At 47.0% G+C, this 25,802-nt stretch overlaps 14 protein-coding genes across 14 annotated transcripts; 8 read left to right on the top strand and 6 right to left on the bottom strand.

The window, feature by feature from the left end:
- Window positions 1-454: 454 nt before the first annotated feature.
- On the top strand, window positions 455-2,013 carry HD556DRAFT_1422995 (uncharacterized protein). Its single transcript, XM_041304544.1, is given in 9 exon segments — window positions 455-502; window positions 537-548; window positions 567-728; window positions 785-890; window positions 940-1,003; window positions 1,055-1,279; window positions 1,334-1,464; window positions 1,551-1,724; window positions 1,783-2,013. 6 exon segments carry the CDS (start codon window positions 571-573, stop codon window positions 1,722-1,724), a joined length of 858 nt encoding a protein of 285 aa, XP_041152873.1. The 5' UTR covers window positions 455-502; window positions 537-548; window positions 567-570; the 3' UTR covers window positions 1,783-2,013.
- Window positions 2,014-2,409: 396 nt separating this feature from the next.
- Window positions 2,410-4,217, top strand: HD556DRAFT_1422985 (uncharacterized protein). Its single transcript, XM_041304543.1, has 8 exons — window positions 2,410-2,730; window positions 2,782-2,958; window positions 3,011-3,116; window positions 3,170-3,233; window positions 3,285-3,509; window positions 3,564-3,683; window positions 3,737-3,868; window positions 3,943-4,217. The coding sequence occupies exons 2-8, from the start codon at window positions 2,801-2,803 to the stop codon at window positions 3,972-3,974; spliced, it is 837 nt and encodes a 278-aa protein (XP_041152872.1). The 5' UTR covers window positions 2,410-2,730; window positions 2,782-2,800; the 3' UTR covers window positions 3,975-4,217.
- On the bottom strand, window positions 4,205-5,813 carry HD556DRAFT_1422979 (uncharacterized protein). Its single transcript, XM_041304542.1, has 5 exons — window positions 5,456-5,813; window positions 5,125-5,409; window positions 5,039-5,076; window positions 4,674-4,992; window positions 4,205-4,625 (listed from the first exon to the last, which is right to left on the bottom strand). Exons 1-5 carry the CDS (start codon window positions 5,735-5,737, stop codon window positions 4,365-4,367), a joined length of 1,185 nt encoding a protein of 394 aa, XP_041152871.1. The 5' UTR covers window positions 5,738-5,813; the 3' UTR covers window positions 4,205-4,364.
- Window positions 5,814-5,891: 78 nt separating this feature from the next.
- HD556DRAFT_1422971 (uncharacterized protein) lies at window positions 5,892-7,443 on the top strand. The gene is made up of 6 exons (XM_041304541.1): window positions 5,892-6,202; window positions 6,254-6,380; window positions 6,435-6,486; window positions 6,537-6,878; window positions 6,931-7,300; window positions 7,375-7,443. The coding sequence occupies exons 1-5, from the start codon at window positions 5,994-5,996 to the stop codon at window positions 7,131-7,133; spliced, it is 933 nt and encodes a 310-aa protein (XP_041152870.1). The 5' UTR covers window positions 5,892-5,993; the 3' UTR covers window positions 7,134-7,300; window positions 7,375-7,443.
- A 177-nt stretch (window positions 7,444-7,620) lies between these two features.
- Window positions 7,621-9,541, top strand: HD556DRAFT_1422969 (uncharacterized protein). The gene is made up of 4 exons (XM_041304540.1): window positions 7,621-8,064; window positions 8,114-8,219; window positions 8,273-8,540; window positions 8,591-9,541. The coding sequence occupies exons 1-4, from the start codon at window positions 7,904-7,906 to the stop codon at window positions 9,148-9,150; spliced, it is 1,095 nt and encodes a 364-aa protein (XP_041152869.1). The 5' UTR covers window positions 7,621-7,903; the 3' UTR covers window positions 9,151-9,541.
- Window positions 9,542-9,726: 185 nt separating this feature from the next.
- HD556DRAFT_1422965 (uncharacterized protein) lies at window positions 9,727-10,052 on the top strand. The gene has a single exon (XM_041304539.1). The coding sequence runs from the start codon at window positions 9,799-9,801 to the stop codon at window positions 10,021-10,023; it is 225 nt and encodes a 74-aa protein (XP_041152868.1). The 5' UTR covers window positions 9,727-9,798; the 3' UTR covers window positions 10,024-10,052.
- Window positions 10,053-10,313: 261 nt separating this feature from the next.
- Window positions 10,314-11,959, bottom strand: HD556DRAFT_1422963 (uncharacterized protein). The gene is made up of 5 exons (XM_041304538.1): window positions 11,606-11,959; window positions 11,270-11,554; window positions 11,181-11,218; window positions 10,807-11,128; window positions 10,314-10,751 (listed from the first exon to the last, which is right to left on the bottom strand). Exons 1-5 carry the CDS (start codon window positions 11,906-11,908, stop codon window positions 10,491-10,493), a joined length of 1,209 nt encoding a protein of 402 aa, XP_041152867.1. The 5' UTR covers window positions 11,909-11,959; the 3' UTR covers window positions 10,314-10,490.
- A 274-nt stretch (window positions 11,960-12,233) lies between these two features.
- On the top strand, window positions 12,234-13,211 carry HD556DRAFT_1450793 (uncharacterized protein; the record flags this gene model as incomplete). The annotated part of the gene is made up of 5 exons (XM_041307821.1): window positions 12,234-12,463; window positions 12,516-12,642; window positions 12,697-12,769; window positions 12,825-12,998; window positions 13,048-13,211. The coding sequence occupies 5 exons, from the start codon at window positions 12,234-12,236 to the stop codon at window positions 13,209-13,211; spliced, it is 768 nt and encodes a 255-aa protein (XP_041152866.1).
- Window positions 13,212-13,902: 691 nt separating this feature from the next.
- Window positions 13,903-15,468, bottom strand: HD556DRAFT_1314319 (uncharacterized protein; the record flags this gene model as incomplete). The annotated part of the gene is made up of 7 exons (XM_041300913.1): window positions 13,903-13,969; window positions 14,019-14,068; window positions 14,239-14,417; window positions 14,626-14,654; window positions 14,779-14,967; window positions 15,214-15,293; window positions 15,382-15,468. The coding sequence occupies 7 exons, from the start codon at window positions 15,466-15,468 to the stop codon at window positions 13,903-13,905; spliced, it is 681 nt and encodes a 226-aa protein (XP_041152865.1).
- An 836-nt stretch (window positions 15,469-16,304) lies between these two features.
- HD556DRAFT_138757 (uncharacterized protein) lies at window positions 16,305-16,816 on the bottom strand. Its single transcript, XM_041303458.1, has 2 exons — window positions 16,425-16,816; window positions 16,305-16,372 (listed from the first exon to the last, which is right to left on the bottom strand). Exon 1 carries the CDS (start codon window positions 16,768-16,770, stop codon window positions 16,534-16,536), a length of 237 nt encoding a protein of 78 aa, XP_041152864.1. The 5' UTR covers window positions 16,771-16,816; the 3' UTR covers window positions 16,305-16,372; window positions 16,425-16,533.
- Window positions 16,817-16,903: 87 nt separating this feature from the next.
- Window positions 16,904-17,348, bottom strand: HD556DRAFT_1422947 (uncharacterized protein; the record flags this gene model as incomplete). The annotated part of the gene is made up of 3 exons (XM_041304537.1): window positions 16,904-17,015; window positions 17,084-17,255; window positions 17,291-17,348. Coding segments are annotated over 2 exons (230 nt in total), but the record flags the coding sequence as incomplete, so codon positions are not given.
- Window positions 17,349-18,060: 712 nt separating this feature from the next.
- On the top strand, window positions 18,061-19,621 carry HD556DRAFT_138354 (WD40-repeat-containing domain protein). Its single transcript, XM_041303309.1, has 5 exons — window positions 18,061-18,753; window positions 18,813-18,821; window positions 18,875-18,961; window positions 19,014-19,253; window positions 19,310-19,621. The coding sequence occupies exons 1-5, from the start codon at window positions 18,199-18,201 to the stop codon at window positions 19,436-19,438; spliced, it is 1,020 nt and encodes a 339-aa protein (XP_041152862.1). The 5' UTR covers window positions 18,061-18,198; the 3' UTR covers window positions 19,439-19,621.
- Window positions 19,622-20,758: 1,137 nt separating this feature from the next.
- Window positions 20,759-22,163, bottom strand: HD556DRAFT_1250005 (kinase-like domain-containing protein; the record flags this gene model as incomplete). The annotated part of the gene is made up of 5 exons (XM_041298895.1): window positions 20,759-21,019; window positions 21,072-21,393; window positions 21,446-21,483; window positions 21,533-21,817; window positions 21,867-22,163. The coding sequence occupies 5 exons, from the start codon at window positions 22,161-22,163 to the stop codon at window positions 20,759-20,761; spliced, it is 1,203 nt and encodes a 400-aa protein (XP_041152861.1).
- Window positions 22,164-23,445: 1,282 nt separating this feature from the next.
- HD556DRAFT_1214103 (cytochrome P450) lies at window positions 23,446-25,334 on the top strand (the record flags this gene model as incomplete). The annotated part of the gene is made up of 11 exons (XM_041296636.1): window positions 23,446-23,501; window positions 23,555-23,651; window positions 23,706-23,842; window positions 23,892-24,020; window positions 24,073-24,322; window positions 24,372-24,494; window positions 24,541-24,643; window positions 24,697-24,783; window positions 24,840-24,921; window positions 24,978-25,100; window positions 25,157-25,334. Coding segments are annotated over 11 exons (1,365 nt in total), but the record flags the coding sequence as incomplete, so codon positions are not given.
- Window positions 25,335-25,802: the final 468 nt, after the last annotated feature.

The following is a 25,802-nucleotide window of genomic DNA, read 5'->3' as shown; positions in this document are numbered from 1 at the left end:
GATTAATAACCCCATCAATCAATTTATGGTATGGTTAAGCAATGCGGGTCCCTTGCATCCATGACATAATGATATTGCCTTGTAATCGCCGAAGGCGTGCAGTTTAAACTCCGCGATTTACGCACCGATAATTATTTCAAATAAGTATTTGTCCCAAATTAGTTCTACTCCGCGAGGGCAGTAAACCTATGTAAACCCAACACGACGCTTGTGCATGAGCGCTAGCATTAATATTTGGTGGTATGCACAACAGCGGAAGTGCTTAACTGCGAACTTACAGCTTCAATAGACTCCTCGGTGCATATAATCGTGTGACGGTTTGGGCATTGTAATTTGTGGGCGCATGTTCCCACTGACTTGATTCGTACCGAAACCGTGATCTTAACTTCGGTCTCCTTGTTCTGTCCATGTTGTATTTTCGACGTCGTGAGGGAAGCTCGAGGCCGAACACTGGGTGCTGTGTCGGGTCTCGCAGGGGTAGAAATACCAGGCTGAATGAGAGGTATGTGCTAGATCCCCATCAACATACTCCACAGATTCATCATATCACTAGATTTCATCAGGACCATCATGGTTTTATTCAAGAACTTCTATACTCCACGCGACACTCGCGAGCGGGTCTTCACCGATATCCAGAACGTCCTAGATACTATCCTTGACATCTGCACTGCCAACATGGACTTACTGACCCAAGAGGAGCGATCGTCTTTGATGGATGAATACGCCAGGTACAATATATGCATCTTGTCGTAGTGCATACTACATGTTAATGGTTGATTGATAGTCTTGAGGATGCTTATGATCAGCTAGGCAAGGACAAGGGCACATCTTTTAATAGCACCTTGCCCGGGCTACTCGACGAGTGCGAGAAGTTGAAGTTGAGGGTACAGGTTCGTTCTTACTAAATTCAGCGATAACTATTTTCATAACAGTTTACAGAGGGCGTGCAGGAAACGCCGACAAGATAACATAAGAAAAGCGCCAGTAGCTCCAGCAGCTATAGGTAGGCGTTGTCTACCGTCCTTGTAGCTCAAGACTGAGTGCCATAAATTAGCTACCCCCGAATCTTTCAAATCATCCATTGCGCTGATTGATCCCGACCCATCTCTCAGGGCCCCATCCGAAATTTCCATTTCAGCCCAGTCTAATCCCAATGTTGCCACGACAGGCGGAAACGGCTCGAACCCGAGCACTCCCGGCCTTTTAACAGGTACAAGCAGTTCTGTAGTCTCTGCCAGTATTCCTGTAGTCCAACAAACAACCTGGAGCACCTCCGCAGGTACGTGCACCCCATCTTAACCTTCATGTTCAATAATGACGCCATGAAAATTAGCACCCGCGGAGAGAAGTCCACTTGCATCGCCTGGCGACACAAACTGCATGATATTCGACCAACAATTGTCTGTCGGGTCACCTACATTTAACATTGACTCCGAGGGGGCAACCGGAGCAAGTGAGCTATATGTTTTCGAGCATGCTAGATCTGCATACTGATCAATTCTTTAGCGGTTATATCCCGTGACGATCCATCTCCTAGGATCTCACCACAGGGACTGCAGCCGTCCACAAGCGCTCGCCAGCCACAGACAGCTCCCACCATGAGTCGCGACAATGTCATGTATTTCGGCCCTGGCATGACAGTGGATAGCCCGACCTTCAACATCCGGTCTAAGAAAGCCACTGGCATCAGTGAGTACACTCTTAATCGTCATCAACTGATGTGAGCCCGGCGTTGACTGCATTTATCTCCAGTGGAAGTGCAGCGAACTGCTTCTTACTTCTCAGAACCGTTGACTGAAGTCACTGAACCATTCCGTTGAACAAGTTATTTACAATACTCACAAGGTTTTCACCTGGGGATGTGAGCGTAGAGTATTATACAAAATTGTAAATAGCTGTGCATAATGGTAGCAACTTGTAGGTCTATATATTACATAGATAGTACATACATATGTGACATCGAATGCGTTTCAAAAAGGCTTCTTCTATTCACTGTGCAGTTGTATTTGCCAGTAGTCTGATTGTACAGGTGCCGAGACGTCGCCTGTCGGAGTTTCTCGGCACAGCTGGGCGTTAGCGTAATCGACCTGCCCACGAGTCACGACTCATCGAGCTCGGCATCCTTCAAACCCTCGCTCATTATCCTTCTCGTTCCTTGCTCTCACCCGCCACTCCCTCTTAATTAGCTTTCCGAACTATTAATCATAATTGGTAGCATATATAAAGATGCTTATCTTGATTTGCGCCGCACAAGAATCAACGCACGACCGAATTCGTATAAACAGGTTTCCCGCCCAGCGGCCCCACCTGCTTGCGTCCCTCCCAGAGCTAGTAACGCTCGGACCAGCACAACACAATTAGGTCGTGCCTCCGACTCTTCCTGAGCCAGACGAAGCTGGGTGAACAATAATTTATTTTCGAATGATATCCGAGGCGAGTGTACCGCCAACATTTATGCAAATAGCTGAAACCGCCAACCTGTGGCTCATGACAACAGTTCAACATACTCGTCGGCGCATATAATTGTGCGACGGTCTTGAGCGTTGTAATTTGTGAGCGTATGTTTTTCTCGCTAACTTGAATCACACCAACACCACGAAAAGATCGTGATATCAATTGTTCTGTCCATGTTTTATTGTTTTCGTGGCGAGTGAAACCCGAGGCCGAACACTGGCCTTACTTGTGTTGTGTCAGGTCTCGCAGAGGTAGAAATACCAGGCTGAATGAGAGGTATGTGCTAGATCCACATCAACATACTCCACAGATTCATCATATCACTAGATTCCATCATATCTGCATCATGGTTTCCCTTAAGAACTTCTATACTCCACGCCAGACTCGCGAGCAGGTCTTCGCCGATATCCAGAGCGTCCTAGATACTATCCTTGACATCTGCACTGCCAACATGGACTTACTGACCCAAGAGGAGCGATCGTCTTTGATGGATGAATACGCCAGGTACGATATGTGCATCTTGTCGTGGTGCATACTCCATTTTAATGGTTGATAGTCTTGAAGATGCTTATGATCAGTCGAACAAGGACAAGGGCACATCTTTCAATAGCACCTTGCCCGGGCTACTCGACGAGTGCGAGAAGTTGAAGTTGAGGGTACAGGTTCGCCGGTTCTTACTAAATCCAGCGATAACTATTTTAATAACAGTTTACAGAGGGCGTGCAGGAAACGCCGACAAGATAACATAAGAAAAGCGCCAGTAGCTCCAGCAGCTATAGGTAGGCGTTGTCTATCGTTGTTGCAGCTCAAGACTGAATGCCATGAATTAGCTACCCCTGAATCTTTCAAATCATCCATTGCGCTGATTGATCCCGACCCATCTCTCAGGGCCCCATCCGAAATTTCCATTTCAGCTCAGTCCAATCCCAATGTTGCCACGACAGGCGGAAACGCCTCGTACCCGAGCGCTCCCAGCCTTCTAACAGGTACAAGCAATTCTGTAGTCTCTGCCAGTATTCCTGTAGCCCAAGAAGCAACCTCGAGCACCTCCGCAGGTACGTGCTCTACATCTTGACCTCCATGTTCAATAATGACGCCATGAAAATTAGCACCCACGGAGAGAAGTCCACTTGCATCGCCTGGCGACACAAACTGCATGATATTCGACCAACAATTGTCTGTCGGGTCACCTACATTTAACATTGACTCCGAGGGGGCAACCGGAGCAAGTAAGCCATATATTTTCAAGCATGCTAGATCTGCATACTGATCAATTCTTTAGCATTTATATCCTGTTGTGACGATCCATCTCTCGGGATCTCAGCACGGCGTGAGGGTGTCATGTATTTCGGCCCTGGCATGACAGCGTCTAGCCCGACCTTGAACATCCGGTCTCCGGGTTCTTCTGGCGTCCGTGAGTACACTCTTAATTGTAATCTGTAATCGACTGATGCTAAGCTCGACGTTGACTGAAATTATCTTCGGTAGAACAAATTATTTCTTACCGCCAGAACCGTTGACTGAATCATTCAGTTGAACGAGCTACCTATAATACCCACAAGCCTTGCACCTGGACATGTGAGCGTAGAGTATTATACAAATTTGTAAATAGCTGTGCATAATAGCGACTTGTAGGTCCATATTACATAAATAGTACATATGCGACATCGAATGCGTTTCAAAAAGGCTTCTTCTATTCGCTGTGCAGCTGTATTTGCCAGCAAATGAGATGTCTGACGAGAACTCGGAATGATCACGCAGTAAAACGAATAATTTCTGATCACTGGCAAGCCTAGCTCCATGAATGTCAACCGTAGATAATTACACTAGTAAGCGACCATTGTGCTGCGGTACGTTTGCATCACCGATGGTTTGCAGAGCAACGAAAGTGTGGGTATGCATGACTGAGATTACACAGTGAGAGATGGTATAGCAGGGAGACGTCGCCATAAAAACCGGAGACAGCGCAACCAATGAAAGAGAGCACGGAAAGGTCGCATAATAATCCATTCCTCCTTCTTGACTGCCCTGGAACGTAGTTTCCATGGGCTCAATGCGCTGTATGTTGGTACAAAGCGAGACATAACTTCATCCATGGTTGGCCGCTTCGCAGGATCGGTTTGTAGCATATCCGAAACCAACGGTTCCATAAAACTCAGGCCGCGATAGACCTAGCGCTCGTCGTAAATAAGCCGAAAAAGATTGAATGAAATCCGCACCTCAAGAAGCTGTTGCTGTAGAGCAAAGCCCAGATACCACACATCCGTCGGAAATGGGTTACGGGGTTCATTAGACATCTGAAATTCCGGAACGCCTTTGTACCCTCCCCAAATCGGGGGTTCTAGAGGAGCGACCTGCCAAGCTTGGTAACGTCGAGAGATTCCAAAATCAATAAAAAGATATCGCGGAGGGTACTCTGTACGTGGACGGTGTTTTGCCCATCCTTTTAGATCCAAACGTTCAGAGGGGTTGCACGGGTGAAATGGATGTGGGTACATTTGCCTTGGATCCATCATGATGTTCAAATTCATGCAGTCACTAGAAAGCCATGAACCAACAGCGACGCAGACATCAAGTTGCATACCGATGGGCTACGTGGTGCTTATGCATGAATTGCAAGCCCTAGATGCTCTTAAGACCTCGATCAAAGGAACAATAATAACCCCTCACCTCGAAAACTTGAAGAGCAAAGTCGATGATTTCACCAATTGTTTCAAATGGTGGATCGTCGAAGGGGCGAAGTAGGGGAAGTACCAAAATAGTCTCGTCCACTTCATTTGGCACTTGTAGCACATCAAGCATCTCCACGCAATGGTTTTCACGCTGCCGCCTGAGGGGTTCAGATGTAAGAAACCTGCCCACTTCGACCTCATAGGGATGAAGAGATTGCTGAGTCCGTTTCAAAACGACTTGGGCCCCATCAGAAGTTCGCGTTGCACTAGCAATTTGCGTGGCCTGGCATTTTGTGAGTAGATAACCTCTTCCAACTAAAAGACCTTACAGCCATCTGCCAACTATCCTCGCACAAACCCCAATATTTATCCGTACCTCTCCATGAAGGAACCCAGTCTGGAGCATGGCGTGGACGTAGTTGATATCCGGCATCCTTCAGCCATAGAAAGTGATCCCTCCACCATACCTCATCGGAGTCAAGGTCACCGGGGAAGGTGATCTTTGCACCGAGTAATCGGCAAGTTCGCTCGTACTCGAGTCTGGAGTTCTCAGCTTCTTCTTCCTTCCTCTGAGCTCGAAGTTTGCTATCGAAGAGAGCAAAGAAAGCCATTAGGTCGAAGGACTACGCGAAGTCGATACGCGCTGTATGCTGTTCGCTCTAAATAATTGAAATAGTCATAAACAATGGACCTACCGGAGTCAAATCGGAGTGACCGGAGTCCTGATTGACACATTGTTTTATTATGTAATACTTCCTCAGCAACAACTACTAGTGTATGCAATATGCAATACCTAAAGTATATAAGGATGGGATCGATGGGCTGACCTAACATGTTACTTTTCCCTATTTTTATTGCGTATCTGCGATGATCGACGCCCCGGTGCAGGATTGGGGATCGATTGACGAATCGAATATTACAGAGCTCAGAAATGACATATCTATGTTTCGTAGAAGAAGCGAAGAGTATAGCCGTTTGAACTCATCCCTTGACACTATACTGGAAATGAAAGCATTTGCGACAGAAAACCAAGTATGTGTTCCTGGGTTGCCCAAATTGCTTGAATTGTACTCTAGGTGAGTTGTCATTCAATAATTACTTGCCAGTGGCTCTCATAGTTCCTCTAGTGCCGTTGCGCAAGGGAAACATATACAAAAACAAAGCTGGTGGAAGAAAATTCGGAAAATGAGGGATTGGGAGGGAAGTGAGGGTGCATTCAAGAGACGTTGCGAAAGAGTTTGGCTTCTCGCTCATGTACGGGCTTATGTCATTTAGTACCCATCTCAACACTGACATTACTATTGCTAGCAAACGTCCACTATCGTCAATCATGAAGTCTCAAAAGTGACGATTGGCCGAGGTAAATTATCATGTCAGATTTCTTTCCCCGGGCTCCAACATTGTTTGTAGTGTCCATTCGACGACGCAGATCCCTCGACGGACTAGTAGGCCAAGCTGAACCCGACCTCGTTCAGCGACATAATCAACATGGTGACACTGCGACGACTCAGAGATCCACACCTCCCAATACTGGAGTAGTCGCACAAAGCTCGAGCACCACTAATATGCTCTCGGAGGAGACAATACGAAAAATCGCTGACCTGAGCGCCGCAAAGATATTGGAACGGCTTTCTGGTAGACCGCCTGGTGGGATATCACAAACTGTCAACCACTTCCATGGATGCATCGTTAGGCCCGGCAGAGGGGCTGCACCCACGGTGAATTTCGGAGGGAAGAATAATAGAGGAGCAGGCGAGTACACCAATTTTTTCGTAGTCACTCGGTGCTCACGTTCAACTACTAGACATAAAAACATCTCCCACAGAGGGAGTCGAATGGAATGGTGCAGATGATATTGACGGCATAAGCGACGATGAGTCAAATTATGACACTGCTACTGATGCCACACGATCCGGTTCTGGGCGACATAGTGGCTCAGCTATATCTTTAGCAGCGCAGAGCATGCAGTCCCCTGCGGGGACATCCAGGTCACTATCAGGCACATGATAGTTAGAGTACAGAATAGCCAACTTACTTACCATTGACCCACTGATCCGTCCCCTCACGGAAGCAAATAGGAACAGTCGACGACGACGACGACGAAGATTCGCATCATCCGGCATTGTGAGAAATCTGTACATCACATACTGTATTTTCTAGCACTAAAATCCGACGTAAGACGTCCATCGGATTGTGACAGTCCTCAAGTGCTTACTTGCCATGTGTCGGCATTGTTCTGTTTTTGCAGCATAAGAGGCGGCCTTCCTTGACGAGAGGGCCAACATGCCAAGCCTAATCCAGTTCAATCTCCGCAAGTGAGCAGTTCTTACTCCGCGAGAGCTGTAAACGTTGTTTCACACTAAATGTTGAATATCGGTAGGGGGCTTGAAGCTTGTAGTACTTCTGAGGCCTTGAAGTTTGGTGAAACCTTGCTACTTAGTTTTACATTTGAAAGCATTCGCATCAATCGCTTAGTACTGGCAGTTGCAACCCTGCTATGCACCGATAACGTTGTGTACGCAAAGGTTCCGATTTGTCATTTGTGGGTGACACCTAACCAGAACCGCATGGCATCAACGCGAGGTCTTGTTCCATACAACGGCTGTGTTATTGTTCAAACATCAATATTCTATGATATCGTTGCGAGGGAAACTCGAGGTCAAACAGTACCACCTGATATTCCAGGCCCCGAAGCTCGAGTCGGGGTTGTATATTCCTTTGGCTTATAAGTATGCTATGCTAAATGATACCAATGGCTCCGCACGGTTCGGTTCAGCATGTTTCGGTCACTCCTTAGATTCCCCACCAAGCCTCGCGGTCACAAAGACGCAGAGAAGGATGCAGAGAGGGAACTCGTTGAAGTCATGGAACTTTTCTCTAAATACCCATCATATCTGGCAGAGACTGACAAGACCGAGTTCAAGAATGAATATGAGAGGTATGTCTTTTATGTCAAGTTATCTCTCTTGATTGACGATTATCCACAGACTTCAGCGCGAAATACAGGTGTATAAAATCGAGAAATCAACAGCAAAACTGAGGAATGCGGATGTGATATTGGATGACTGCAGGGCCCTCAAAGGCAAAGTCCAAGTTACGACCCTGCTTCTCTTTCTTCACAGATCTGTGCTGATATTAAATTGTAGAAGACGATCCGCCATCGTAGAGTAACTTCTGTGAGAGGAGAAGTTTCCGCGCCCACAGGTGTAGTAGGCAGAGGGCACGAGAAGTTGAACCCACCACCTGCTAGAGACGCATCAGCAACAGAATCTAGCGACTCAAATGAACCACCAAACGTCAAGACCATAGGCTCGCTTCCTACAACACCGGCAGACGCATCGGCTACTGATAAGACTCGTTTCAAACCTCAGTCTGGTGTCCCTTCGGTTAACCCTGGTTCTGGCCTCCCTCAAAGTGAGCGACCTTGCGATCCAAAGCTTAAATTCTGAAACATTTTTAATTAGGCTATCATATTCCTGTACACGCTAACTCGACGCAGGCAATTTCCCAAGCAACGTCAGGAATCTCGTGTGCAGTGGACTCGACGCGGGCAATTTCCCAAGTAACGTCGGGAATCTCGTATGCAGTGGACTCGGCGCAGGCAATTTCCCAAGTAACCCCGGGAATCTCCCGTGCAGTGGACTCGATGATCATGGTGGGTACCAGTGCAGCGTACCCAACTATGAATGTCGACTCCCCAGATTGCTCCGGTGCTAGTACGAATTTTGATCATTCCTTTTTGACGGCATTGACAACTTCAATCACAGAAATCCTCTCGCACGGGCCCCAGGCTCTTCAGCAGGTACCTCAGCCCGCTCGCCCTCCGCGAGCTGTTGGTAGACGTGCACAACAGCAACCCCGTAGATTCGCGAATGCAAACATTTCGTGCAATAGTTCTATGATACTCTCCGGTTCCAGTGTGAGGGGCGCTACGTTGAATGTCAACGCCAGAAACTGTTCTGGAGCTGGTAAGCACTTCTTGTCTAGTCGAATGTTAAATCAGCTGAAAAAACACGTTGCATAAACGGTAGTGTTTTCTCGTGATAATAATCTCAAGAGGGTCCGATAGAGAAGGATAGGGATAATCAGTCATTAGAGGGGAGCACAAAGGATCTGGTCCGGATGCATAATATGTTTAACCCGTTATCAGATGAAGATTAATTACTTATGGATGGTTTAAGACTTGCCACGTACCTAATTATTATGCGTGTGATGCGAAGGAAACATGCGTCCGAGGCGTGTGAAGGAGTTGAGGAAGCTCATTGATGGATGTAGTGCTCATCTGTCACAAACGGCCCAACGGTTAAGCTTTTGATCATTAATGACAATTTTCACCAATGACTTTCGTTGTCGTTGTACAAAAAAATTAGTGGCTCGTTCTGTGTTGTAAAATTAATCGGTCATTCCGGTATGCCATAAATCGTTAGCATCAAAGGTCTTATCGTGGATGCGGCCGTAGACATTCGAAAGTCCACCTTTAGCTAATCGTTTAGGACAAAGCAACACTGGATGGCCGAAATTATTACGTGCTTTGATATGCTAGAACTGGAAAGTGTGTTATCCGCCCATCAAAGCGACAAAATTTGGACAAGTTCGCTCCCGGTTCTCATGTGATCCCATCAACTATCCGTGACATCGTATTGTCGATCTCATTGTTCTCCATTATAGCCTGATGCATGGAAGACACGAAGGGACATCCCTAGCTGCATTGGTGAATTTGATATCAGTGATTTTGGTACAGTATTTGCAACCCGACGTCTTCTGTCTGATGATCACCAAGATGTATCATTATCAGCAACGGGGATTACTAGTAACGCCATTTCAAGGACTTGTGGACCGGAGCAGCGGGCGATCGATGCTACAGTTACTCCACTTACCCATCACGCAAGGCAGCTAAGCACCATCAATACAGGAACAAGTACGGGCTGTGCTGGGTTATAGATAAAGTTTAATACGAGTAACAAAAACCCTTGTACACCGCTTGTGATGCATTATTTACTGTGCGAGTCTTGACCACAACACAGGGACCTATTTTCGGCGCGTCACTGAGCACGAGCACCTCGGACACCTTTTCATACTAGCCAACAAAGACAATCACAGCATGAACTCTTTGTCAGTTCCTTTTGAATGATTTCAGGTCAATTTCTGGTTGGACATTTTTTGAGCGGAATCCAATATAACCCCCCCCCCCCCTCTTTTCATTCAAAACTCCGTGAGGCACGAGAGCCATGATCGCTATGACATATTCGGAAATCGTACTAAATTTATATCTCAGCTCTTTCTCCGCGCTCGGTGTCAAACTACTAGTCATGCATTCTGGGTATATACTGAAGAAACAACAAGAGGGTACAGCACACGCGAATGTCATTCCCGAAGGCGAGGTATCGCTGGCGCACGTTTAACAATGAAACCTATCCGTCGACTCCAATGGGTAACACCACGATAAAGATTCTCAAAGGGACCCTCGTCCTTGGATATGACACGAGAGCGCAATTTCCAAGTGCTAAGTTGCTGTCGAATGGATTCAAAACGCTCAACTACCGCCTCCATTGTAGGTCTCTTGTGTGGATCATCCTGGACCATATCGTCAACGAGCGGTTTCAAGAACTCGAATCCCTTTTTCGTCTTGATCGTAGTCATAAGTAACAAACGGAAGGTGACTGGGTAAGTGGTCACTTACATTCAGGAACTGTTCTCTGACGACATTACCGAGATAGTAGATGTCAGTGGGGAAGGGGTTCATCGGGACATCCACATTACTCTGGAATTCTGGCACTGACTTGTCGCCCCCAAATATCGGATACTCTAGTGGTGTTTCTTCAATGGCATCGTATCGCCGTGATAACCCAAAGTCGATGAAGTAATATTTTGGTGGTCGCTGAGTGCGAGTATAATGGCCCACAAAGCCACTGAAATCGCGCTTCATGTGAAGCATTACAGGATGATATGGTTCGGCATAGAGGTCTTTGGCATCCATCATAATGTTCAGCTGCATGCAGTCGCTGTCCTCGAGTAAGTTAGACACATGTGACCCGACAGTTATAGATAACCCACCGGTGCGCAACATGATTGTTGTGCATAAACCACAGACCCTATATTGAAATGCTAAGATTGCATGTAAGCTCGAGGGTAGTCGCACATACTTCAAAGAGTTGCCGAAGGCATTCCACCACTTCGCCGAAAGTATCAAATGAAATCTGGGTGAATGGGAGCAATAATGGCATCACGATAATTTGCATATCGCTCTCGTCTGGAACCGACAGGACATCGAGAAACGGGACACAACAGTTCTTGGGATCGGATGAAATTTTTTCTGACATGAAATATTGTCCAATCTCTACTTCATGAGGGTGCGCTGATTTCTTCACCATTTTGAGAGACACATACAAGCCGTCAGCTATGCGAGTCGCATCCATGACTTGAACAAACTACAGAGCTGTCAGCCAGTCAATCATGCAGCCCAAACTTCATCGTCTTACACGTAACGTGCGACCGTCTTCACAATCCAAAGGATGACGCTTTGAACCCTCCCAGGATGGGACCCAGTCCGGAGCATACCGAGGACGGAGTAGGTATCCTCGAACTTTCAGCCACTCATACTGCTGTCGCCACCAAATCTCACTAACAGACAAAGATCCGGGTTTTCGTTCGCGTTCTTCTCCGAAAGCCGCAATTTCCTTTTGGGCTCTGCGTCTCTCAAGTACCGCTGCTTGCTCAGCCTTGATTTCAGCTTTGGTCTTCGCGATACGTTTGCCCTTCGAAGAGGTCGTGGTCTTGTTCATGCGTAGAAGTTTAGGCGAATGTTTGAGGGTATGCCAATTCAAGTTGCAGACTCGTCGCATAAACAAACGTACATAAATCCATATTTGGAACTAACTTCTAATTTAATAGGCTCGCGCAAAGTAGTAACGCTTTGCGGGAAAAACAAGATGCTGTCGACCCCCCGAAACCATATACAACTCTATAGCATTAAGTAACATTTTGTTGGTAACAACTATATGCTCTCAAACTCAGCCATGTGACGTTCATGATTCCCTTCGAAATATATAATACAATGATCATGATACTACTAGGTCTTTACTTCCAATCGATATCTCACCACAACCTATGGCCGAACCTCGAACGCTTATTTTGCCTATGGATCTTGGTTCACTCACCAAGTATGAACAATCGGTGTTCCCTCTAAGCCGAGTGCAGGGGAAAAGCTGCATCGATCAGATGGACATATTCCTCGAAGCCACATTAGATGAGATCTTCAGGATCCGCAGGTTCTCCCAGTCAGGGGGCATAGAAAACTCTGAGCATCTCGTTGCTAATGCGAAGAAACAATATGATGAGTGTGTTCGTACACACCCTTATTCTTGCCATCTTGCTGACCAGCATTTGAAGTCTTATGTCAGATAAACAGAAAATAGAACATCAAAAGAAAACATGGAACCCGGTTAAAAAATACTCCGCATATCGTTCAGTTAGGTTACTCTTGGAAGCAGGGAAGGTTTTATACACGGATACAAGGGTATGGCATTTTCTTGATATTTATTTGCCATCGACTCAAGATATATCCCTCTAGACTGCATCCGAGTTGATGAGGAGACATTTGCTCTCTATCCAAGTGAACACAAAGGACGTACAGTCAATAATGCGTATGTTCAAGTCCTGCGTGCATCTTGGACACTAGGACTCAAACCCCTTATGTAGACGATGATCTGCCATCTAACGCTCGCATTAGCGGGATCGCCATTCCACTGGACTCGGAATCTCAACCGGCCGAGATCACAGCTTCATATTTTGATGAAGCGATCAAATTCGCGGCTTCCCACAAAAACACACATGACATGGATCTGTTCGTAGATGAACATGGAGTAGAATATTGTAGGAACAATGTTATATCCACTAGCTGCATGCTCACGTCGATGGTCAGCTCAAGCTAATGCAGAACACAGACGCAGATTAACTCCCGGCTCTGCCATGGCGACGAGCGATTGGGGAGCTGCATCGTCATCAAGATCTCGTCCTTCTCGAGCATCTGGCAACAACGATTTTTCCTTCCAAAATAGCGATGTTGTTTCGATATCTACAATATGAACGCCAACTCTGAACAGCGGCGGGTCATGTCCGTAGGATCTCATTTTTGTATCGTGGAATTCGCTCATGGTGTATATTCAGCTGTTTGCCGCCGACGAGATGATTATCTCCAAAATGGCGGCCATCACATGGTAACATGGTGCTATGCTGTTGGATTCAAAAATCACCGTCTCTTGGCAGGAACCTAGATATCCAGGAAACGTGCGCGGAATGTTGTTCGTCATGATTTTGATGAACGTAAACCATGCTTAATGGAGAATTCTGAGTGCTTGTTTTCCTGATGAATTGGGCGTTTGGAAAGGTTGAAGGACTACACGGACTACACTAATACTTACTAAATACTGGTGTCTTATTTTTCAAATACTGCGAGTTGATGTAACAAGTAAAATTTCATGCTCAGCGGCCGCCGTCAATCATGTCTCTGCGCTTGTGGACACATGTCGATCACGATAGATCTGAGTCCCATTCCCCGGAGAACTGAGTTGGTAGTTTCAGCAGTCATTGTAATCGTCAATCAATTTATATCCGTGTGCCACACCACACCACAGACTGAGATATGGACAGGGAAACCGTGTGTCTGCGCAATGTTGGTCTAGTGCGATCTAAAATTGAGAATATAAGCGGACTGAACCAACAGTGTGACCACACTGAGCGTCTCGGCATTGGCGTGTGGGAGGTGAACCCTCGATGATTATGAATACAGCAGTCTACTAGCCAACCCGAATCCAAGGAACGTCGGCCCGTTCGCAAATGGTGAACTGATGAGCAATGAGCTCGTGAAACATTTCAGAGAAATCAGATACGTACCGAATCAAGGTGGGCCCCAAACTACCGATTTCCTTGCTTCTCCAAACTTTCTGCACACAATCTCGTGCCGAAGCATATTTTTGTCCAGTAGGCGCGGTAATTCCGTCGGTCTACACTCTAGACCTGATCATGTCTATAGGGTGTATCACTGTCAAAAGCTGTCGCGGAATTAGCTCAATGGACACGCGAACATGCACTAGGCAGAGGGAATGGAACTTACGGCGTATCCAGGCTGCAGCTGTCGCACCAAGAATGTAGTCCATATGGTCGATCTGGTCCCGCCGTATACGATTGGCCGCGGCCCTTCTAGGTCATTTTGCGTGGTACAAGCTTTTCGTATGCCAAGAGGTAGAAGCCGTAAGCTGTCCTTTGAATAGTGCGGAAACCGTGAACAGAATGCTAGAGAAAGAACAATGCCACGTACTCAATTATTATGCGTGTGAAGGAGTTAAAGAAGCTCATTAACATAGTGCTCGTCCATTGCAAATGTCAAAGGGCCCCAACGATTGCAACCTTGAGCTTTCAAACTTCCCAATGAACTTTCGCTGTACATGTCACTGTACAGAAAATTAGTGGCTCGGTTGAACGTTCTGTGTTGTGAAATTACCAAGTCGGTCATTTTGGTATGCCATAAATCTATGTAATTTAGCATCAAAAAGTCTTATCGTGAATGCGGCCCCGTAGACATTAGAAACTCCACCTTTAGCTAACTGTTTAGTAAAAAAACGACACTGGTTCTCGAGACAATGGTTAAAATTACGTGCTTTGATATGCTAGAACTGGAAAGTATGTTATCTGCCCATTAAGCGATACAAAATTCGGAAATGTTCGTTCCCATGTGATCGCATCAACTATCCGTGACGTCGTATTGTCAATCTCATTGTTCTCCGGAGATGATATCATGATGTATGGAATATTTTTGCGCGAAGGGACTCCATCCCCAGCTGGACTGGTAAATTGATATCGGTGTTTCATGTATGGTATTCGCCAACTATGTTCTGTGACTTAATCACCAAGATAAATCACTATCAGGAACGACTCGGAGCACTGGTAGGGCTTGTGGATTATGGATCATCGATGACCTTTGCCCATCACGCGAGGCAGCGCCATCGACATGGGAACTGGTGCGGGCTCTAGTGTGTTGTGATTCTTGCGAATAAAGTTTTTGAACAAGTTGTCACTGTGTCAGACTCACCCCCCCTCCCAATTGTACACCGATCGTGATGCATTTGTATTGACCGCGTGGGTCTTGACCACAAAGTGGGGACCTATTTTCTTGTATTAACGTGAAGCTGTCGGTGAGTCACTGGTACTAGCACCTCGGACACCTTTTCATATGGGACAACAGGAGACAAGAACTCACAGCCTCCGTTGATCTCGTAGTCCTTTTGGACAATTCCTGGTCAGACGTTTTTAACCCATCATTGAATTGAAAGGTTCGATTAAACATGGAGTAAACGCGACCCCCCCCCCCCCTTTCATTTCAAACTCCGCGACTCGGCAAGCATTCGGAATCGTTCTCTCTAAATGATCTCAGCTCTCTCTCCGCGCCGGAGGAAAAAAACACAGAAGCGCCCTGTGATACATCCTCAGTATCTGCTGAAGCGATGGCAAAGGGGTAAAGCACAAGCACACGTTTTTAATACAGCTTGTGGATTGACCCTAGTACGCAGTACCATCGAAGATCTGGACATATTTCATGTTGCCAACCAAAGTAATATCAGTGCAACAGTGTTCTAGATGTACATGGCAACACTGACACTGCAGAGAGTATGTGATCATTCCTGAAAGCGAGGTATGACTGGTGCGTACTTTACAATGAAACCTATCCGTCACCTCCAATGGGTCTCTTGCAATGATTCAAGAGCGTACTCTCCATGAGCTGAGCTGCTGTCGATCCGAGTCAAAATGCTCGACTACCACGTCCATCGTAGGTCTCGCATTGGGATCGTTCTGAACTATATCATCTACGAGAGGATCCAGAAAGTCAAAACCTGTTTTTGTCTTGATCATGGTGATAAGCGACTGAAGCAGTTTCGTGTAAACACCTACCTCCATAAATGACGTTGCCGAGATAGTATAGTAGACATCAGTGAAAAATGGGTTCATGGGGACGTCGGCATTGTTTTGAAAGTCTGGTACTGATTTGTCACCGGGTACTCCAGAAAGTGCCCTTGCTAGGATCGTATCGACGTGGTAAGCCAAAGTCGATAAAATAGTATTTTGGTAGTCGCTGAGTGCGAGTATAACGCCTCACACGGCCACTGAAGTCACGCTTCATGGGAGTATCAACAGGATGATAGGGCTCGGTATAGAGGTTTTTGACGTCCATTATGTTCATCCACATCCAGTCACTGGCTGTTGGTAAGTAGAGAACGCATGAAACAACAGCTCTAAATCACTCACCGATGTGCCACCTAATTATTGTGCATGAACAGCAGATCTATGATATCTCGCTGAGACAGTATGAGCATTTGCTGATGTCCTACTTCAAATAGTTATCTAAAACACTCCGTCACCTCACTAAATGTGTCGAATGGCAGCTGAGTGAAAAGAATAGCAGCAGCATAACAATCAACTTTTTCGTTCGATGGCGACGACACTCAAGAAAAGGAACACGATGGTTTTTGGGATGCGACGCAAGCGGCTCTGACGTGAAGTATTGCCCCATCTCTACCTCATGAGGGTGTCGCAACTTATTCATGATCATGAGTGAGACATATAAACCGGCGGATACACGCGTTGCGTCCATGACTTGGCCAAACCACTATGCATTCGTCAACCAACAAATAGTGAAGTATTAACATCTCTTACTCACATAGAACGTCCGCCTTCACAAGTAAACGAGAACAAAGTAGATACCCTTGATTCTTAGTTAGCCAGAGGCGTTGTATTTTCTTAGAAACGGTCAATAATGCTGATTCATATGAAAATTTGCATCTTTGACCACTGCGGCAGAGCCAACCCCTCCTTTCAGGGTAGAAAAAGATTCGCATCTGGTATGGATTGAGCATGGGGCAAGCAGAGATAAGACACGCTATCAGCATCTGTGAAGATTCTGATACTCATCGTTACGTGATAGAGCGATAAAACCTGTCCAATCTTGAAAGACAACCCCAATGATGTCTGAGTGATCCAACAGCACCTCTTCAGTAGAGCCACCACCAATCGGTGTCTTCTGTGATATTGAAAAGCGTACAACACCATCCTCCGAGGAGGTCCAACACAGACAGGCTGCTAGAATACTTGAGGAAAGCGGAAATGCGTCGGACCATTTGAAAGGCCGAATAAAGATACGGAGGTGCACGTGGCGCTTCGTGTGCACAGCATTGTGAGGCTGTGGAGAGACACGAGGACAACGGATACGTACCTCGGCCTCAGCAGGTGACTTATACCAACACTTGCGCAGCCCTCTCGACCCCAAAAGCAAATATTCACTATCTCAGCTGCCAGCCGCCCCTCTCGTTATTGCGCGGAGTGAGTCTGTCCCAAGTGGGACTTTGCCGTGACCAATCCCTCTAGACATTTCTATTGACATGCCAAAGTCAGGTGAAATCAGATAGGCCAGTGAAACCACCCACTGTTTATAACCCCACAGGACAACTCATTCTGAGGCAACGATCTGCTCTCGCGCGTATATAGTCCACGATTCCCTTGATCGAGATCCCCAAGCGCCCATCATGTCTTCTACTGCCGCTAATGTAAAAAAGACGTCAGCAGTAACTCCCTGCAAGACGATACGAGGCCATACTGAGAGAGTTACAGGCGTTGCACACCTGCCCGGTGGGCAGCGCATCATCACATGTTCATTCGACAACTCACTTCGACTATGGGACCTAAAGAGCGGTGCACAGGTAGGTAGCGGGTGGCGAGATGAAGGGGATGATGCAGCAATAATTGCCATGTCGTTGTCTCCAAATGGCAAGACTATTGCCAGCGGAAGCAATGACGGGACAGTGAGGTTGTGGGATGTCGAGACGGGGAAGGTTGTCGTCAAGTGGAAAGAACACACTGCTTTTGTGAATTCAGTATTCTGGAGTCCAAATGGTGGGCGAGTTGTGAGCGGATCACACGACGGGACGGCAAGAGTGTGGAGAGCAGTGAACCAGTCGAAGGTCTGAATCCAATACAGACAGGACACGGGTCGGTGTGCGCAGCGAGATACTCACCCGAGGCATCAATGATTGCCACAGGAGGATACGAGGAAGGAATCAAAATCTGGGACGCGAAGACGGGCGAGCTGCTGTCCATGATCGAACCCGGTCAAATGGTTTGGAGCTTAACCTGGTCATCGGATGAAAAGAAGCTTATTGCTGGGTTGATCCATGGCTCGATTTGGATATTCGACACTGCCACATGGCAGCAGACCGCTGTTTTGGAGGGTCACAGATCTGTTGTCTACTCCATCACTTTATTTCCCAATGACCGCCTCCTTGCGAGTACATCTTGGGATAAGACAGCGCGTCTCTGGAATCTTGATACAAACCTCGAAATCGGGCCACCTCTTCAACACGAAAATTTCGTCACTTGTGTGGCATTTTCCGCTGATGGAAAGCTGCTATCCACTGCAGGTTGGATGGATGAAAACGCGTACATATGGAACATCCAAGACATCCTCAAAACAGCTGGCCTAGAGGATATCCTGTTCATACCTGATGTGAGTGCCAACTTGACTCTCACCCGCTATCTTATTCCCAATGGCCGTCAGGCACAAAAATCTGAACTCAACAACAAGGTATGTATCATCTTGTGACTTTTCAAGAATGAAACAGGCTAATGTTCCACACGCACAAGCTATCAGATGTACGCTGTGTCTTGTTCTGACCTTGATATCGATCCTGATATCAGCATTCCAGGCTAATGCTACGCGACGTCCGCCCATCCGTCCAGCCCCACGTCAAGTGCTACCAGGCTTTTTCGATAACGTGCAAGATGGTAGCCCTGTGCGTTACCACAATTCGATTTCACTACTTTCTCTTATTTTCATATTTTCAGTCCTCCACTACCCGCCGTCGAGTCCATCCTGATCCCTTTCTACATCGCCTCCGCAATGCTTTTGCACCATCCTGGGTATCACGTCCACGTGCGCTGCTCCCTCGCCTTCCCTCACTCTTCCACCGTTCCCCACCCAACACCGATGAACCAAATGAACCTCAGCAACATCCACGGGGACCTGGTACCTCCTCTCGTCGCAGTCCTCCTGTTATCGACGTTCCTGCACTAGATGACAAGAAGGTATGTCGTTTTGGGGATGTGCTATCAATAGCTGTCGTCTCAAGTTTTATCTGCAGGCACTGTATGTTGCTCGGCGGCCAGAACGAGCCAGCGACAAAGCAAAACGTGTCGATAACTCCAAATGGTGGGCTCGTGTTGTGCTGTTCCTCTGCTGTGCATCTCCGTCCAACGATGACGGTCACTGATGGTTTTAGAACACGGACGATCATATTCATATTCATATCCTCCTTTTGTTATCCTTCAGCGTTTTTCTGTTACCTTTAATGACAGTCATTGACGCCTCGCATTCTAATTTGTCTGTAAAGTGACAAGTCGATTTGCACGCCAGCTAGCGAGGACTGTCTCGCTTGGAGGAGCTCAGTATGACTTACTCTACAAATCCATCAAGTACATTTCATACACACGCTTAACTTATCCCTCAAGCACTAGACTCTGTTATACATGGATGTTTCTCTGAAGAATGAGAGACGGTCTATCCGCCCATTCACTGGTGCAATGTTCAAATGCCCTGCAAGGCACCAACCCTCCTGCAAATTTAATTTATTTCCAACATGAGGGGTTTGCTCGTTTCCAGCCGAGTCAGAATTAGGTTCGGATGTCCACGACTTCGCCTGACTCTTCGGGGCGTTGATGGGCGTTGTGCATACAACGTCATCACTCACCACTCCGTTTTAGCTCAGCCTTCCCGAAGTCACCATCAACGAGACAAAGTTTGCATGGATGCAGTATGTGCCTGTGGCGTTGTTCACCGCAGTGTTATAACCATCATCACATTCATACATTCCGGGTTTTCCTAGTCCGTGCCGCTGTTCAGTCGTCTTTATGCACTCGACCTAGCAAGGCCACTCATCTGACCAATTGACCATTCACCTCATAATTTGGTTTGTTTCATTTCCCGTATCGTAATCGACTGATTGGTCTTGAACAGGACACGCTTTTTGATGTGTATGTGTGAAGTTGACGATTCACTATCGCAGTGGTCGGTCGAGACGTAGAATCTCAGCGAGCAAGATCGCGCCCAGACCTTCCTTGCTGGCATAAAATCCGTATAGAAGACTTTCAATTCTAACCAAAAGAGTGCCGCTACCACCAATGCGCCATGCGAACTCTTCCTCAGGAAGCATAGCTACACAGCCTGTAGGAGGCTAGGAGCTCAGCGTAATATCAACTAACACCATTTTAGACTCACACCCGTGCCAAATACTGGAGGACGTCTGCAGCTCATTCTCGGATTACTGGTGTTTGATGTTTTGGTCGGCCATTACTTGTTGTATGCCGCTATTCCGATCTCCGCGCAACTGTCGACTTTATGGAACACTAGCACACAGACTTAAGAACTCCACATACTGTCGACCGTTTCGCCGTGTACTCAGTTAACAATTTCTCTATGTAAAAGTAGTTACAAACACTGAATTCATCGGCCCACTCGATGTCACGAGATTTTATATATTCAAAAGATCATATGAATATCAGTGAGGTGCACTGCGAAATCATAGAGGCGCGCTTCATTGCGGAAGACGGGGTATAGCCGATACACGCCTGACAATAAAACCTATCCGTCGTCTCCAATGGGCAGTCCCGTGATACATATGCTCGAAAGGACCTTCGTCCCTGGCAGTCACGCGAGACCGCAGTTTCCATGTGCTGAGGTTTTGTCGAATCGAGTCGAATCGCTCGACTGCCTGCCCCATTGTAGGTCTTTTACTTGGATCATCTTGCACCATATCATCGATAAGAGATTTCAAGAACTCAAATCCCGTTTTAGTCTTGTTTACGTTCATAAGTTTTGAAAGATGAAAGCATCAGACCAGCACTTACATCTAGGAACTGTTCCCGGATAAGATTTCCGAGATAGTAGACGTCGGTTGGGAAGGGATTCAGCGGGGTATTCGTGTTCTTTTGAAATTCTGGGACCGTCTTATCACCCCCGAATATAGGATACTCGAGCGGATTTTCTTCACTGGCATCGTATCGGCGTGACAAGCCGAAGTCGATGATGTAGTACTTGGGGGGTCGCTGAGTGCGGGTGTAATGACTCACGAAACCGCTATAGTCCCGCTTCATGTAAGGCTTGACAGGGTGATATGGTTCGGCATAGAGGTCTTTGGCATCCATCATAATGTTCATCCACATGCAATCACTGTTGTTCAGTTCAGTGAGATCACATTATATGTCAATCTCGGGGAACGTACCGGTGTGCAACGTGGTGGTCATGCATGAACAAGAAACCCTGCAGTAAGTTGATGAGAGGACGAACAAGCTCAGAGCGGTTGGCATACTTCGAAAAGTTGCCTGAGGCATTCCATCACCTCGCCGAATGTATCAAATCGAAACTTGTCGAAATTGAGAAGTAATGGCATCACGAAAATTTGTTTGTCGTCCCCGTCGGGAACTGACAAGACCTCGAAGAACGGAACGCAATGGTTCTTGGGATCAGACGCAAGTTTGTCCGACATGAAATATAGTCCAATGTCTGCCTCGTCAGGAAACACCGACTTCTCGACTACTTTGAGGCAAACATACAAGCCGTCAGATAGGCGTGTTGCATCCATGGTTTGACCAAACTGTGGAACCGTCAGCTAGTCAAAATGGAAGGTGAGCTTGTTGCCTCACGTGTATGATCTGTCGATCTTCACAATCAGAAGAATTGCGTTTGGAACTCTCCCAAGACGGAACCCATTCTGGAGCATAGCGTGGCCGAAGCAAGTATCCTTGACCTCTTAACCATTGATATTGCTGGCTCCACCAAGTTTCGTCTGAAGACAAAGCTCCCGTTGGAGGTTCGTATTCTACTCCGAAGACTGCAAGGTACGTCTGGGCTCGGAGAGCTTCCAATCTCTCGAGTTCCGCCGCTTTCTTCGCCTTGATTTCATCCCTTTTGCTCTTTGTGGTAAACAGAGTCTGAATCATATAGAAAGGCTGAAGGCGACACCGAAATGAGGAGCACTAGGGCTGTTCAATTCTAGGACTCAGTTCGCGAGCTCAGCCCAGCTGATTTTATCTGTCAAACTTCGACATTTTTAAAAGGTCCACCCACAACTCTGCCGAGAGTATGTGCTATTGGCGGTTGTCGAGTGCGCCAGTGGGCTGGTGTTGCATGGTGCGATATGTTTAATCTCCCCACACATGCTGCCCGTTATAGATATGCGGAGGTGGCACGAATGAGGAGTTTGGGGCACTGGAGGCACTGAGAGTACTACTTAGAGTTGGCGAGTTGGACGACTGCAAACGTGCAAGCTAGTAATAGTGTAAATTTGTCTGATCATTATGAACGAGATACACTTACAGCAAGGAGAGCCTGTGCATACTCGTCAGATTCCCAAGCCATCAGAAAGCAGCTATTATGGGTATAATGATATCAGCTCACATCCCTCCTATTCAAACAAGACTTACCTGGGCCGCTAGCGATCATGATGGTTTCACCTATACCGAACAACTCGCATGATCGATAGAATGGAATGCGCATTATTTGTGGGCGTTGATGTGCCGAACATTATGTAAGCGATGTCATTTTCTGACAGGTAAAACAAATGGATTCGCATAGAACGTCCGTCTTCACAATTGAGTAAACGAGAACAATATCCTTGATTCTTCAACCATAGATATTGTTGGCACTAATAGATTTCATTTGCAGACAAAGCTCCTGGCCAACGATCATGTTCTTGTCCAAAAAGTTCGAGCTCCTTGCGAGCTCTGTCAATCTCATTTTCTGCCGCTTTCTCGGCCTTGGGTTCGTCCTTGAGTCAACGGGTCATCGAGAACGACATGAAAATCTACCTTACACAATCATCGGGTGGAGTCAAAACGTCTTGGAACACGCGCTAACTGATCACCAGGGTGGTCACTGGTCACATCAGGTTCCTAGCCTATACTATAGGAAGACCGCAATACGTGACTCGCCGCACACTGGGTCCGATTTATCCACGCGGGTGTTCAATTCGTGTTTGTATAAGTACAAGTCAGCGTAATCATGCACTCTAATCTCACCATACCCGTCACTCATCACAGTAAGTCACCACCTTTGTGTTCTGGAGTACTTGACGCGCTGCAAAGTAGCGGGGTGCCTGAATCGTGACTATCAGCAAGCCGGACCATTTCAATGGCGATGATCATTGCCACATGCACCCTTATCATTATCTTAGCTAGCGTCTGGATAGTGAAACAACGATATCAGGCCGCAAGACGGTTGCCATTACCGCCTGGACCGCCTGGACGTTGGCTATTAGGAAATACGTTGCCAAAGTCATAGTAAGTCATTGTCAAGGGACACCGACATGATCTCTATCTAACCCCTCACGCAGTGCGCCTTTTCAATTCGCGAGATGGACAGAACAATACGGACCTGTGTTCTCGCTCAAACAAGGCCATAGGATTTTCGTAGTTATAGGACGTCATCAGGTCAGCATAAAACAATACATCGTCTAGCCAGGCATGAAGTGGATCACGTCACAGGCTGCAGTGGATATCATGGAAAAGGAGGGAGCAAATGTTGCTGACCGTCCACGTTCTATTGCAGTGCACGAGACGTTGGCTGGCGGGTTCAGAGTGGTCCTTGAGGGCAGTACTGAGAGATTGCGCCGGATGCGCAGGTACATATCCTGTCTCTACTAAGTGCGATCAGTGAGACTAAATGTAAAGCAGGGTCTTGCAAGCAAACTTGCAACCTAAGGTTGCGAAGACCTATGAGCCCATGCAGACCAGGCATGCGAAGAATGTGGTTCTAGATATCTTAAATGATCCAAAGAACCACCAGAGACATGCCATGCGGTACGAACACCAGCTCTTAGTCGCGGTACAGGTGGTAATCCGAGGGTTTCAGTTATTCAGCTTCCGTGATCATGTCCTTCACCTATGGAAAGGCTACTTCGACCTCATATACAGATCCTGAAGTTGTTACCATCAATAAGTTTTCTGCGCGTTTCGGTCAAGCTCTGAAGCCGGGAGCATATCTTGTGGATACGTATCCAATCCTGCGTTTCGTACCGGGCTACCTGAGTCAGCTGAAGGCATGGCACAGAGAAGAATTTGCTTTCTATAACGGGCAGTTAGACGCAGTGCGAAGACAGATGGTTCGTGATTTTCGTGTGATGATAGATATGCTCGCTCACCACTGTGAAGCGTGAGGGGACTGCAAGTCCATCCTTTGCGAGGTTCATGTTAGAGCACCAGAAACAGTACCAGCTCGGAGATAAGGAAGTGGCATTCCTTGCAGGAGTGATATTTGGGGCCGGTGCTGATACGGTAAGTTCTTACATTGTATCGCGTCTTCACTCGACAACTGTTGTAGACTGCGTCCGCAATCACAATTATGATGATGGCTGCTGCCACTCATACAGATGCGCAGGCTCGCGTACAAGAGGAACTCGATAACGTTGTGGGGCGTATGCGGCGTAGGTTATGCCTTTTCTTTGTTCGTCTGCTGACTGAGATAGCTCTTGATTAGTGCCGACGTTTGCTGATCAGGAAATGCTGCCGCAGGTTACTGCGTTCATGCTCGAGAGTCTCAGGTGGAGACCTGTCACTCCCGGAGGTACGTCTTATTTGAGTTGTGATGACGCGATATTGAACAACCACCTTGCACTACAGGCTTTGCGCATCGCGCAATTAAGGACATCATTTGGAACAACTACGTCATTCCGGCAGGTGCGACTGTTATTGGGAACCATTGGTCAGTAGGCAAACATTTTCGTCCTCTCACATTTGGGTCTGACGCTCGTGCTTCAGGGCTATCGCAAACGATCCTGAAGTCTTTCCCGAACCACACAGGTTTAATCCTCAGCGTTGGATTGACGATGCAGGTCGTGTGCGCGGTGACATGCGATTTTTCACTTTTGGCTTTGGCCGTCGGTAAGTGGTATCGTTCGTCTTTTGACCATTTCTTATGCCTTACTTGAAAATATCAGGGTATGTCCCGGTCAACATGTCGCGAATCGGTCTGTCTTCCTCAACACGGCTCTTATTCTGTGGGCTTTCCGCCTTTCGGAGAATCCTGCAGCGAAGATTGACACGCATGCATTCTCGGACAGTGCAATTACGCATGCTGCTCCGTTTGAGATATGTTTTGCGAAGAGGATCGATGAGAAAGTGGTCAGAGAACTATGTGCACCGGGCAAATAAAAGGCGTTTATTCTAGAAACTTGAATTTTTGTGCAAAGGAGTTCGTCTTGCGTTTTGGAGTTTTTTTTCGTTGTCTATCCGACTCAAACTCGTCGTTACACCTAACTTTGTATATCTTTAAACAGGCAGGATTGTAATCATGAACTGGCTCCCCTTGGTCTTACCACGCATCAAGTATCTCTTGATACACTGCGATACTCTCCAAGTTGCGTGGCTGATCGTGAACTGTTTACAGACAGCCCCCAGACAAAATGAAGTATGGTACTGAAGTGCTATCCTTTCACCATTCAATTATTCCGCCACCACCCATGCGCTTTCTTTTTCGAGCTGGACGAGACGAAGAGCAGACAACTTGACTGTGCTCTCAAAGTTGACACGGGTTTCTGTAATGACGTCGATGTTCGACGACAACACTGACGGACGATCAGACAA

This window comes from Suillus plorans (genome assembly GCF_016647745.1).
Source record: "Suillus plorans strain S12 chromosome Unknown HD556scaffold_112, whole genome shotgun sequence".
Lineage (NCBI taxonomy): Eukaryota > Fungi > Basidiomycota > Agaricomycetes > Boletales > Suillaceae > Suillus > Suillus plorans.
The sequence above is the reverse complement of the archived record's forward strand: the minus strand, read 5'-3'. Positions and strand labels throughout refer to the sequence as shown.